The sequence below is a fragment of the Numida meleagris genome, unplaced genomic scaffold (genome assembly GCF_002078875.1).
Source record: "Numida meleagris isolate 19003 breed g44 Domestic line unplaced genomic scaffold, NumMel1.0 unplaced_Scaffold193, whole genome shotgun sequence".
In the NCBI taxonomy this organism is placed as follows: domain Eukaryota; kingdom Metazoa; phylum Chordata; class Aves; order Galliformes; family Numididae; genus Numida; species Numida meleagris.
In genome coordinates this window covers 189,581-204,019 of record NW_018363728.1, presented here as the reverse complement: position 1 = coordinate 204,019, position 14,439 = coordinate 189,581, and the positions used below count along the sequence as shown (strand labels likewise).

The following is a 14,439-nucleotide window of genomic DNA, read 5'->3' as shown; positions in this document are numbered from 1 at the left end:
TACGGTATAGTAAAGCACAAAAGTAGCATGGTTCTCTTGCATTTGAAGACTCACTACAAACAGCAATGAAAGTATTTGCTGAAAATGTTCTATATTTTTGTTTATACAAAAATGTCCTCTTTACCTCAATATGGTTTAATCATATGATTCCAAGGAAATTTTTGTCCCTTTTTTAGGAATGCACGTCATACATACAATTCAGATAAAACAAGATTTACCCCATATAGTCTTCTATTCTTTAGTAGCATTCATTGCTAGATAAACCACAACCTCTTTAAAATTATTACCATCTGGCAAGGTAAATGGCAAGTTTTCTTATGTATGCTCAGCCAAAAAATTACTCATTTCTTTAAATTGCATGCATGTTCAGTGAGAACATGCAAATGCCAAAGCAGGTATCTCTTCCAAATCCAGTCGGAAATTCAAAAAATCCCTTAGTTTACCAAGACTGGGCGTCTACAACTTTAAAATCTATTTTAAAGGCCTTTTAATCTCTCTATGACCAAATGATCACAATTCTCTCACAAGTACTCATATCTGTTAATTATTTTCCTGATATTAGTGGATGTAATTTCTTACAATAGCTGTTATCCAAGATGAGGATCAATGGAAGGAAGTACAGAGGAGTGTAACAAATGGGATCAGAAGTCTAGAAAACATGTTCTACTGAAAGAATTGAGTTTGTTTAGTCTAAAGAAATAGAAGACTGAAGAAAGATATGATAACAGTTCAACTATGTAAAAGGTCGTTGCAATAATTCTTCTTCATACCAACAAGGGATAAGGAAAGGAGTGGGCTTAAATTAAAGCAAACATAAGTTAATGATTAACAGAAGCATTTTACGGGACACTGACAACTTAAACTTTAAATTTTAAAGACTGACTGCTTAAAAATTATATCAAGTGTATGTAAAGAAGCAAGATCTAAATTTACCAAAAAGCATGTATTATTGTACAAACAAATAACAGATCTGTTGTTAAGGACTTTAAGACTTATACACAAAGAGACTAGGGCAGAATCACTCAAGTGTTGATGTAGAACCATGGAACTCAATGGAAGAGTCAGATTAATTTCTTTATCCATAATGGCCAAAAGCTGAATATCTGTTCTGTATGGTTACTTGGTAACTAACTCTAACTTTTACACAATAATCTTTCAATTTTTGTTTTGTTGCTGGATCACCCAGCACAAAGACACACTGGTAAGAGATGCAACAATTTATTCTGCCTATTTAGAATTGATCTAAACGATAATAAAAAAATAAGAAATGAGGCAGACATTAAAAAATAATGTGTTATGGGTAAGATGACTTAGTTCAATCCAAGTTCAAGGACAGAATTTCAAAATTCTACAAATAATTTTGATTCATGCAGGGAACTCATAATGAAAAATATTCAAATTAAGAAGCTGTTCTCCTAACCTTACAAGTTTAAATATGCCTTTCTGATGCTAAGAGAAAAGCACTTCATTCTTTCTCACCCCAGTCTCGCTTATTTTCAAACTGTTGTAACCACTCTCTTTTCTACAGATCATCAGAAGGAGTTGGAAAAGCAGAAATACTAGTAAGTGTTAACTAATCACTGGCATTCAAACAATTTCTCAGTGTTTACTCCAAAGCCAGTCTTTCACTTTCTTCTTTAAGTCTGGAAAAGTTCTTGAGCAGAATGCTGGAAGTCTTATTTAACTCAGTGGCAGTCTTGCGACAAAACAGGCAATATTCACACCTAGTGATTGATATCAGGTAAAAACTGTTTCTTGCTATGTTTACTTCATAAAAAGAGCAACAGGAATTTCTGTGTGAGTATATCACCCACAGATGTAAAAAACTATAGAAACCTGCCTAAATCACAGCATTTTGCTAGTTTTCTCTTTCTATTTATTCAGTCAGGAAGAAATATGTTTCATTTTTAGTTCTCCAGAGATACTGAATAGGATTTTTGGTAGAATCATACTTAGTCCTTACACTATTTTTTTGTGTTAAGCAGAGGAAAAAATTTAGTCGTCCCACAGAGTGACAGACATTTTAATCAAGAATTATCTTGGTCACAGTAATTACATTGTTTCTGTTAGATGCCCTCTAATCCAGTGGACATTTTGCACAGAACACTTTTAGTCATGAGACGGCTGTGAAATATACCATTCTGTGTATAGTTCAAAGCCCTGCTTTGCAGGCAAATATAAATATTATTTCATCAAGGACACATTCCTTTCAAACACTGGCTCAAAAGATATCTCACATGTTCAAGTAGTTGAGGTTTGGATTGAACCATTCTGCTAAGTGAGCACTGAATTAAGATTAAGAAATCAATAAATATGAATTAACTTTCATCTGACAGTGAATTCTCAAAAAGAAATTTTGGATAGGAACTTAATCACAAAAAAGAGACATGTATAACCTGAAAAAGTGGTCATCCTGATCCAATACTGATTTTTAAATTAGATTTCTTACTGCCTCCAAAATCAGACATACAGAAACCAAGAACAATGCACAGAAGCTATTCTTTTCCCTCATTGGTCTAAATATTCCTATATATAAATATAGGATTTATATATCCTATATATAAATAATCCCTATTGGTCTAAATAGCAATATATTACATATCTGTGAGAAGCATTCACCAAATACAGAGCTAAGGATACATAAGAGAAAACAGTTACTGATAACAAAATCTCAATAAATGTTATTGTCCTGGGCTCAGGCTGCAATCTCAAGTAGCTTCCTTGAGAGTAAAAAGTTAAGGCAATTCACTTGAGCAGCTTATTACCTTGAATACTTCTTTTGAAAAAAGCTTTGCAGCCCTCGCAAGACCAGACCCCGTAATGGTAGCCTGAAGCATAGTCGTTGCACACAGCACAGTACCGGGTCTCCTTTGTGGATTCCATGGACAGACTCCCTTTCTCATTGGTACTAGACATCCTCTCTCGAATGCTGTGGCGCCTGTTATCAGAGCTTGGCCTGTTAGCAGCAGAAAAAAAAGAAAAAAAAAGAAAAACAAATATTTCAGCATTGTTAAGTCTCATCCACTCCTGTAGACTAAGAAAGAAGAGCAAATCTATTTTTGAAGATCTATAGTTTCGAAGATCTAGATTTTGAACAGATAGGAAAAAAAATTACTTCGTATCTCACTTTCCTATTCTAATTGAAGTAGTGTAGAAATCACAAAATACTGGGAAATTCCTCACAATTCTTCACAAATTAATCTGATGTTATTAGGCATTGTACCTTCAAAAATTAAAAAGATATTTGATAATCAGTTTTTCTAAAGATATTACAAAAAAAGTCAAAAAAAAAAAAATTAGCAATTCTTAGTGTACCTTCTCCTGTCCACAGGGTACAGCATGACTGAAGTATCAGTAAATAGTTTGAAAATGAAAACAGAATAAATCTATAGCATAAATGGCAATGAATTCACATTTGGTAAGATGTTATTACAGGTCATTTCTGTACGCTTAATAAACAAGATTCAGAGATGAGATGAAGTGAAATTAACAAGAGGAACAGCAGTGATCTCTGAGATTGCTCCTAGAAGGTAAACAGGTCTCACATAACTCACTTTGCAATAAGAGTCTGAACTACAGATTGTTTGGGAGAAAAATCCAATTGGGTGTGACAACATCATACAAGTTACAGCATGAAGTATACTACTGTTTACAGTAACTAGCCACTTATCATGCATGTTCTAATTACTGTTTACTAAACAGGTGGCTCTTGTCTCCTCTGAGTCCCAACCTTTTCTCAAAATATTCTGGTTTTGAACCTAGGAATCCTGGGGGTTACTTCCAGATTTCTTCTTATATACCCAAATTTGTCATATTACCTTCTTCAGTGCAACAAAACATTCTGTATTTTGATGAACTGAGACTTCTGGCACCAACAGCCCCTCCTGCTCCAAACCAGTACTCCTCTATGGCTTTCTGATGACTCTTACACTCAACTGTTCTCTTTCCTCTAGGCAAAATTCCCCAACACCTCCTGCTGCAGCCCATCTTGAACTCCCAAAAGCTTTAAAGCAGCCATAACCACCCATACACTCTCACATGTGCTGCCAACCACCCCCTAAATATATACCTTCTGTCCCACATTATATATACTTTCTGTCCCAAAATATGACATATTTTCATTGAACAACTTTCAATGAATAACAGTTACTAGAGAAGCAGACTGATTTGCCCTGTGAGGCTGCACAACTGTTACTGGCATCATTCAGAAAAGCTGCATTTTTTAAACTCAAAGTTCTTTGCCAAGTCTTATATACCAGCTAATTTTGAAAACTTATTTTTAATGTTCTTTTTTTTTTTTCCTTAGGATGTGTGCAAGACAGAAAAACTGCAAATGGTGAAGCACTGACATGGCACAACTGTTGTTATGTGATGCGTGAAAACCAGAATGTGTCACAATTCTGAGAATGTGAATTTGCCAAAGTAGGAAGAAAAAGAAATCATTTCCTATGTCAAATGTTAGGGCATGAAAAAGCAAAAACAGTATCATTTATGAATCACTATGCAATACATATATGATATTTGTAATTACGTTTCCAAATCTGCCAAATATAGATAGTTTTTTTTACTCTTCTCCAAGTCCTGAATCTTTCTTTGACTTTGCTTTGTCTCAGTATCTCATTTAATTAACTCCATTTTAATCTACTGAGAACTGATCAGTTACTGTTTCTTATCTTCCTTGCCCTGTTCCTTCTAGCTTGCAGCTAGATCATTTAATACATCAATTTAGTATAATTTTACGTTAACCAAGATGGGCTTTTAAAAAACATACATACCGTGCTCCAAAAATAATGCCTCCTATTTATTTTCATGGAAACAACAACAGATAAAAAGAGCACAATAACACTACTTGATAGAGCAAATTCTCAGCTAAGAAACATTTTTTTTTCAACATAGAATCATAGAGTCACTGAATATCCTGAGTTGGAAGGGACCCATAAGGATCACCGAGTCCAGCACCTGGCTTCACACAGGACCACCCAAAAATCAGACCATATGGCTGATAGCAATGTCCAGACACTTCTTGAACTCTGGCAAGTTTACTGCCACCACAATCTTCCTCGGGATCCTGTGCCAGTGCCTGACCATTTTCTGGTGAAGAACTTTCTCCTGATATCCAACCTGAATCTCCCCTGCTGCAGCTTCCTGCCCCTCCACTCCCCTCATGAGAAGCTGTAGGCCACCATGAGCCCTCCCCTCAGCCTCCTCTTCTCTTGGCTGAACAAACCAAGCAACTTCAGCAGCTCTTCATATATCTCTTCTAGACCTTTCCCCATCTTTGTATCCCTCCTTTGGACAATCTCTAATAACTTTGCCCTTTTTGTACTGTGGCAACCAAAGCCAAACCTAGCAATATACAAGGTGAGATCACACCTGTGCAGTGTAGAGTGAGACAATCTCTTCCCTTGATCAGCTGGCAATGCCGTGCTTAATGCATCCCAGGATACAGTTGGCATTCCTGACTACCAGGACACATTGCTGATTCATGTTCAGCTCACTGTTGACCAAGAGCCCTGAATCCCTTTCATCAGGGCTGGTCTCCAGCATCTAAACAGAGTTGATTGTGACCAGTGGTTCTCTGTCTGGGTGGAGGCCAGCCACAAGTGGTGTCCCCCAGGGGTCGGTCTTGGGACTGGTGCTCTTCAACATCTTTATCAATGACATAGACTATGGAATCGAGTGCACCCTCAGCAAGTTTGCAGATGACACCAAGCTGAGCGGTGGAGTTGATACATTGGAAGGAAGGGAAGCCATCCAGAGGGACCTGGACAGGCTGGAGAAGTGGACCCATGTGAACCTAATAAGGTTCAACAGGGCCAAGTGTTGCATTTGGGCCAGGGCAATCCCAGGTACTTATACAGACTGGGGAAAGAACTCTTTGAGATCAGCCCTGAGGAGAAGGACTTGGGGGTCCTGGTGGACAAGAAGCTGAACATGAGCCAGCAGCGTGTGCTTGCAGCCCAGAAGACCAACTATGTTCTGGGCTGCATTAAAAGAGGAGTGGCCAGCAGGGAGAGGGAGGTGGTTGTCCCCTTCTACTCAGCTCTTGTGAGGCCCCATCTGGAGTACTGCGTCCAGGCCTGGGGCCCTCAGTACAAGAGAGATGCAGAGCTCTTAGAACGAGTTCAGAGGAGGGCCACCAAGATGATTAGAGGGCTGGAGCACCTCTCCTATGAAGAAAGGTTGAGGGAACTGGGCTTGTTTAGCTTGGAGAAGAGAAGGCTCCAGGGAGACCTCATTGTGGCCTTCCAATACTTGAAGGGAGCATACAAACAGGAGGGGGAACAATTGTTTATGAGGGTGGATAGAGACAGGACAAGGGGGAATGGTTTTAAACTAAGTCAGGGGAGATTTAGGTTAGATATTAGGAGGAAGTTTTTCACCCAGAGGGTGGTGACGCACTGGAACAGGTTGCCCAAGGAGGTTGTGGATGCCTCGTCCCTGAAGGCATTCAAGGCAAGGCTGGACATGGCTCTGGGCAGCCTGGCCTAGTGGTTGGCAACCCTACTACAGTAGAGGGGTTGAAAGTAGATGATCTTTGAGGTCCTTTTCAACTCAGGCCATTCTATGATCCTATGATTCTATGATTTTATTATTCTATGAGTCTGTGAGTATATAAACCTATGAAATAATTGCCAATATAATTGTAGTAGAAATAGACTATTCTGATAGGTATACATGATTTAGTATCTGATGAATATTCACAATGTTTAATCATTTTCTTCAACATTGCTACAAATATGCATGTTACACAGACAAGGTTCCGAAAATTATTTTCATACCAATGAGTAAGAAAAATAAGTTAAAAGTCTAACTTTAAAATTTTAAAAAGCACATTAAAACACACTAAAATGAATAAAATGTCAAGTTCCAAAACAACTGCATATCTTTGTGGATATGTAGTACTTCAGGTTGGATATTAGGAAAAATTTCTTCTCAGAAGCAAGATTCCCAGGGAGGTGGAGTCACCGTCCCTGGAGGTGACCAAGAAACATGGAGATGTGGCACTGAGGGGTATGGTTTAGTGGGCATGGTGGAGATGGGTCTACAGTTGGACTAGACGATCTTGGAGGTCTTTTTCAATGCATGATTCTATGATTCTACTTTTACTACATCCTTCACTTACTAAAGCAATTGCAGTTGGTTACAAAATGCTTTAACCAACAGGTAAAGCCAGAATATAGTAAAGAAATACCAAAGATTGTTAGTCATCACTCAATCTAGATCATTCGAATTTTCACCTTTTCAAAATATTTATTTTCACTCAGATCAAGACTAGGCTGACATATATATTTTTACTAAAAAATACAAAAATAAGAAATGACTGAAAAAAATGCCTGAAACAAACAGACGGAAAAGCTTCTCCTATGTAGAATGGATAAGAAATTTCACACAAGAAATGTAAAATCTGAAGGTTTTGATTCCTACAAACACACAGAGGATCAGTGTTGAAAAGGATCACAGAAAGGCACAAGACTAACACCATTACTCATGCCTGCCAATGATGCCCCTGCATTTTGTATTTTACTTTTTCTTTCTGTTCACAAACTTATTATATTGAAAGATCACTATAAATCTTTTGTGCAGACCTTCTCCAAACAAAACGAATCCAATGGACCTTGCCAGCTTCCACCCCCCAGTAACAGTAAAATCAGAATCACTCAAGCACCACTTTGGGCAAAGTTTTGAACACTGGCCTTACAGAATCATCACATTGAGGGTCTTGTGAATCACAGTGGGAAGAAAAGAATAGAAAGTCTCCAGCCTCATCCTCACCAGGAATAACAGTCACCAACCCTTTCCGTTTATACCATGGCAATGGAATCAGGAAATAAATAAACTTTGCATTATCACAACCGTAGTACTTTTAGAAGATGCAAGGAGGCAGCCCTTTGGAAAAAGAGGATCTCAGTAATGCAGAGTTTGCGAAATCAATCTCATATTTTATCCATAAATCATCTGCTAGCCTGTGCACATCACAGACCACTGATGCTGTATCTGACAAAAAAAAAAAAACATTCTGCTCTTCATCCTGTTTTCAGTTAGGTTTCAACGGTTAGCCTTCTGGAGAACATCATGCAACAACCTAACCCAATTTTAATAATGTTGGCAAGACTCTCCTGCCCAAAATACAATAGCAAAACCTTTTCAACAATTTCCTTTGTAATCTATGCAAACAATAACAAAAGAAAGACCAAAAGTTCTTGTCAACTATTTTTACCAAAGAGAAACACATATCGAAAAGAAAGAAAACCCCAGATAAAGACTTTCCTCCAAGGCCCCCAGTGAAATAGAATAGATTAGAGAGCAAAAAACCTCAGGGAACACATGATTTACTGCTCTTTTCCAAATATAATAATACAGCAGACATATAAAATTGAAGATGCTTTGGAACTTAAAAAGCAGGACAAGCAGTTTTCCACACTCGCTTTCATGTTTACCACTTATGTCACACTGAATCTGTTCTTCAGTAAATTTGTTAGCAAACAAAACACCTCTGTTTTCATAAAATAATAGAATGGTTTGGGTTGGAAGGGACCTTTAAGTTCATCTAGTTCCAACCGCCCCTGCTATAGGCGAGGACACCTCCCTCCAGACCAGGTTGCTCAAAACCCGATCCAGCCTAGCCTTGAATGCTTCCAGGGAGGGGGCATTCACAGCCTCTATGGGCAACCTGTTCCAGTGTCTCACTACACTCATAGTACAGAATTTGTTCCTAAAATCTAGTCTAAATGTGTCTTCTTCCAGTTCAAAATCATTTCCCCTTGTCCTGTTGCTACATATCCTTATAAAAAGTCCCTCTCCGGCTTTCCCGTAGGCCCACTTCAGGTAGTGAAAGGCAGCTATAAGGTCTCCTCGGAGCCTTCTCTTCTCCAGGCTGAAGAGCCCCAGGCATTTTAAACATTCAGTGGTCATCTCCAACTGTAAAGCAGACCAGAGATCTTTAACCTCATGGTGACTACAACACAAAAGTAATCCGTATCTGAGGGAATAACAGTTTTGTAATGTAAACTATATTTTCATGTCATAACACTGATTGATGGGCAGGATGAATTTAAACCAACCCATAGTGCACAATCCAGCCAAAAGTGAGGTAGGGCCCAATTTATTCACAACACTTTTTATCTAAAATAAAGAGATTTCATAGGAAGGAAAGGTTAAAGGGAAACATTTATGAGCAGTTGAAGGAGACACCTTGAGCAAGACTATGAATTTATTTTAATACAAGAATTTGCAGCCACTAATTTTTTTTTTATCAGAATGGTTGGAACTTTTCAGTGTAAAGAGCCTCAGAAACAATGTTCTTTTCAAGCGCAACCAAGGTCTAGCAGGGATAAAGCTTTCCACACAATGGACTTAATCTATGAAGTATTATGCTATTCAATATGAAACTAATTAATTTGCTGTTAGAATGTGAATTTCTATATGGTGTAAAATATTTATAAAATATAATTTATCCAGAATTAAATTGAAAATACTTAAAAGATATCTCAAGGAGAAGTAGTGCAGTAGGAACAACCAAATATACAAAGAGAAAACTGCTAAGCATATTAAATGCCTCAAACTGTACTCTCAGAAAGTAGATCCAATGAATATGGAAAAAAAATCATACACTATACCCAAATGAAAATGTTTGCTTAAAACAAATATCCCCAAATTTCAATAGTTGTAATTTAGCTAAATACAACTTGAAAATGGAGAGAAAGCGATGTTAGATGCAGTTGTATACCAAGCAGATAAATTCACAGTATATTTTAGGTTAGATGGGACCCTAAACCAGGCCACAGCTGGCATTAAGTGGGTTAGTGCAGTGAAGGTGGGTTCTAGCAACAGAAACAGTAACCAGCAGTAATCCTTGGCTGAACCTCCATTGTTGATGAAGTTTAGCTGGGGCTCATCAAAGGGCCCAATTCCTGTTCTACAGCCTCCCCAGAAGAGCAAGATTTCATCTCTGCAGCCAAGGATGAAGGACCTTTGCATACCTCTGTCCTGAGCCCCAACCTGGGAGAAGGTTACTGAGGCAGGCCAAACCCAGCACGGGAATGTTAAGCTATTAAGCAGTGAGAGCCACCATAGTGATGCACATGTCTATGTCCTGGCCTGGTTTAGTCAACTAATACATGTGCAAGGTTTTTTTTTGCTGCATTATCCTCACAGAATCACAGAATTGTAGGGGCTGGAAGGGACTTCTAGAGATCATCTAGTCCAACTCCCCTGCAAAAGCAGGCTCCCTAGACCAGGTTGCATAGGTAGGCACCCAGGCAGGTCTTGAACATCTCCAGAGAAGGAGGCTCCATAACCTCTCTGGGCAGCCTGTTCCAGTGCTCCGTCACCCTCACTGTGAGAAAATTCTTACACACATTTGTGCAGAACTTCCTGTGCTTCAGTTTGTGGCCATTTCTCCTTGTCCTATCGCCGTGCGCCACTGAAAAGAGTCTGGCCTCGTCCCTTTGCCTCCCACTCCTTAGATATTTATAAACATTAATCAGATTGCCTCTGAGTCTTCTTTTCTCAAGGCTGAACAGACCCAGGTTGCTCATTTGCTCATTGCTGCCTTTTCTCAAAGGGGAGATGCTCCAGGCCTTTTATCATCTTTGTGGCCCTCTGCTGGACTCTTTCCAGGAGATCCCTGTATTTTTCGTACTGGGGAACCCAGAACTGTATACAGTACTGCAGGTGAGGCCTGACCAGGGCAGAGTAGAGGGGGAGGATCACCTCCCTTGACCTGCTGGCCACTCTCTTTCTAATGCACTTCAGGATTCCATTGGCCTTCTTGATCACCAGGGCACACTGCTGGCTCATGGCCAACCTGTCATCCACCAGAACCCCAAGGTCCCTCTCTGCAGAGCTCCTCTCCAGCAGGTCATCTCCCAACCTGTACTGGTGCATGTGGTTATTCCTCCCTAGGTGCAAGAGTCTACACTTGTTCTTGTTAAACCTCATCTGGTTCCTCTTTGCCCAACTCTCTAGCTCTCCAACTCTTCACTGTCAGCACACTAGCTGAATACAACTTTATCATCAGAATTAATTTTCTTCCAGTATTGCCATGCCACTATAACATTTGAGTAGTTGACAAATGCTAACGAATGTATTTTTTTCTAATTGAGTCGAAAGGATGAAAATCGAGGCTGAGAGAGATTAAGGGCAACAGTACATACAGAATCATGTTCAAATCTGAGTTTTTAAGTACCCACTATTAAATAGCACTTTATATGTTCAGAGTGCTACTTCCCTTGTCTGCAATTGCAAGGGTAAATGTTCAACACTTACATAAATCAGACTGTAGGACTTCCATTCAGCACAAAGAAAATTACAATACAACACAAGACTACTTGTGAAGACCTTGATTTAAAAAAATTCTGAAATTCACAGAAGTATTTGTGGCAGTTAGACAGAGAATTCAGTTCTTAAGTCCAGAATATGAATATGAATATTGAATATGCTTCATTCCATTTTTTATTTACCAGTAGTTGTGAGAAACGAGTAGAGAATTTACAGTGTCATTTTTCACTATATGAATATGACATACTGCAGATTTGTTCCTTTTCATATACTAAGGCAGAAGTTCTCTTATGACTATCCCATAAGTTAAAAATGTATCATTGTAATAATAATAACATCAGAAAATGGAAGCAGAAAGTTTTGCACAGGTCACCCAACTTTGAGCTTATTATGAATACATGTTGCAAACTGTTTCATCTGCGTGCAGCTTCTCACCTTCTGAAGAGGATGCTTAGCTAAACAAAATTATTACCTTTTAGCCTCACATTTATAGTCATGGGGAGCAGGCCTGGAACATACCGGTGCACTTTCCTTAATGCAGGAGGCAACAACAGCAAGAGGGGACTCTCAGTCCCTACCCAAGCATAGCAGAAGAAGGATGTTGGCGATACTTGTTAACAGCTGTAAATAGTGACACTCCAAGTCACTACTCCAGATTAGAAGAAATAAAATGTAGTAAATATTGCCAGTGGCCATGCCCTCCCACAGCTGTTCTTTTTCAAATACTCTCACTTAATCTTCTCAGCCCCTCTTTTCCCAGTCTTTCATTTACCTTCACCTTTCCCTTCCAGTCTCAACTTCCTTGTCCAGAAAGAACAAATTCTGGTGCCTGGAGTGACACTCCCAAACTCTTCTCCTCTCCCCACGGGCTCCTCATGCAAAGCTCTCTTTCTTCCTCCGTCACTGCTTATATTCTTTGTGTCTCAGGCTGGAAGGTTCCATTCTTCTGTCCCTCTTTTTATCCTCTCAACTCAATCTGCCATGGCTACTTAACTCCTATTAATCTTAACATCCAGTCCTAGTTTCCTTTGACCTGCCTCATCTGTTCCATAAGCACAAGCTAAATTTGCAATTTAAAAAGGATTGAGGGACCTTAGTATCATTATTATCACATATATCTCATTAATCACAAAGGAAACAAAATTACATGATTTTTTACCAAAGCTGAAATTAAAATTTCTGAAATTACGTGATGAGCAGTTCCTTATAAATGCTAGGAACTACCTACAAGTAAAACTAAAATGTTTCAAGTCAGTCAAACAGAATTTAAACGTTTTAAGTTTTTTTAAAAATCTCTATGATAGCTTTAAAACAATGAAATTTCATTTACTATAGAGCTTTGTGTTATGTGACTTGTACTTCCATATTTTCTTCTCTGGATTGGGGCTGCATCTGTTACAGCCTACATGCCACTGGAGTCCCAAGGGTCTGGGTACCAGGACACTGCCCATGGGGTAAAATGAGAACTAAAACCATACCTCTGAAGAACCAAGAGAGATGTCATAATAGCCACAATATATGATAAACACCATAACATATCAATTTTTCTAAGTTTTGAAGAAAAAATATTCAAACGCCAAAATATTTTTTTATTAAATAACACATTCACAAAGAAATAAGCATGTATACAATATGCAAAAATAAATATATAAATAAAATTCTACAGATATGTTCAGAGATATACTTCTACAGTTTTAACCACATGCCAGATTTACTGCACACTCTACCACTAGTCAAACTACACTGCAGTCTTGATGAAAAAACAACATAAATAGATCCACAAAAATTACACATCTTGCAATCACTGTATATTTTTATACTAAAATACGAAGTTCAGCTTCGGTAAAGAGAGGATGGAATATCCCTTAAAAGACTATATATTTAGACCTGCCTCTCAGGTCTCCTTGTTTTAACTTTCCCTGACTATACTTCTGATGAAGAAGGCTCTCCCTGTGTCTGCTTGGTGCTTCACTACCTAATGTCCAGCCTACATCATTCTCTGCTGGAACTTGAGCTCATTTGTCCTCAGCTATTACCACTTAGCTCAGAGAACAACACAGTCACAGTCCTACCAGTACAAATCTTCCCTTTGTAGCACTCCTGCCACATCTCAACCTCCAGCCTTCTCTCCACAAATTTTCCTAATTCTCCCATCTTCTTGCTGTTCTCATCCCTTGAATGAAACTCTGAATGAGGCTTTTCTAGTTTCTCCTAAAACAGCATATTTATCTCTTCACCTGCTTCAGTCCTCACAGAATAAAATTTGCCTTTCCTGTATATTACTACTCTGTTGCATTTAGTTTATGATTCTCTTTAACCTTTGGATTTTTTTTCTTATAATCCTTTTCCCTAATCAGTAATTCTTCAGTTGTTATACTTTTACAATCGATTTCTCCTTTCTAAAGGCTGGGGACCGTACTGACCCTGAATGATTTCAGAAATGATTAATGTTTCAACTTCTATTCCAGTGAACAGCTCTAAAAGAGTTCTCTTTCTTACAGACTGAAATTTCAAGTGGTCCATTTACAGATTTCTGCTACTTTTAACATTGTCAGATACCATTTGCTTATTTCAAAATTAACAGTACTATTTTTTGTTAGATTAAAATCTCTGCCAACTATTGTTTTGCTGTACGTTTTTAATCTGTGATCAATGGACATCCTTCTGCTCTTTTAGGAGCTGTACCCGTGAAATAAACATTTTGATCCACTTCCACACGATACAAATTAATAACCAGCCAACTTACTCAGGGTTTCCCTGCCCATTCCTACCTCCTGGCAGTTTGGTCTGGGAGCTGTCTCTGACATTGTCTCGCATTCAGTTAGGCAACCTCACAGACTCTGGTGTATGAGGAGTCACATAATCTGAGGAAACACCTTCATCCAGTACCTAAAAGTATGCCAGACTTGATGGAGAAGCTGCTGACAGACAGAGTGCCTGTGGGCACTGCATAGATCTGATTTTCTGGAAGTGATACTGAGCTGGTGTGTGGCAGAGTGGCTCTGGGGACAGAAGAGACAGGAGGCTGAGTGTGGAAATCAGCTATGACCAGAAGTATGTCAAAGATGAGAGCCAGATGGGCAAAAGGTCTGAGAGGGAAAGGACAACTCACTTTATTGTAAACAATCTGAAGAATGAAATATGTTTGAAAAGCTG

General features: G+C 38.7%; 1 protein-coding gene across 1 annotated transcript in view; it reads right to left on the bottom strand.

Moving 5' to 3' along the window:
• ESR1 (estrogen receptor 1) overlaps positions 1-14,439 on the bottom strand; it is a 188,566-nt gene that overhangs the window by 85,648 nt on the left and 88,479 nt on the right. The window contains 1 exon segment of the mRNA XM_021382255.1: positions 2,766-2,956. Within this exon segment, the coding sequence (XP_021237930.1) occupies positions 2,766-2,956 (191 nt within the window).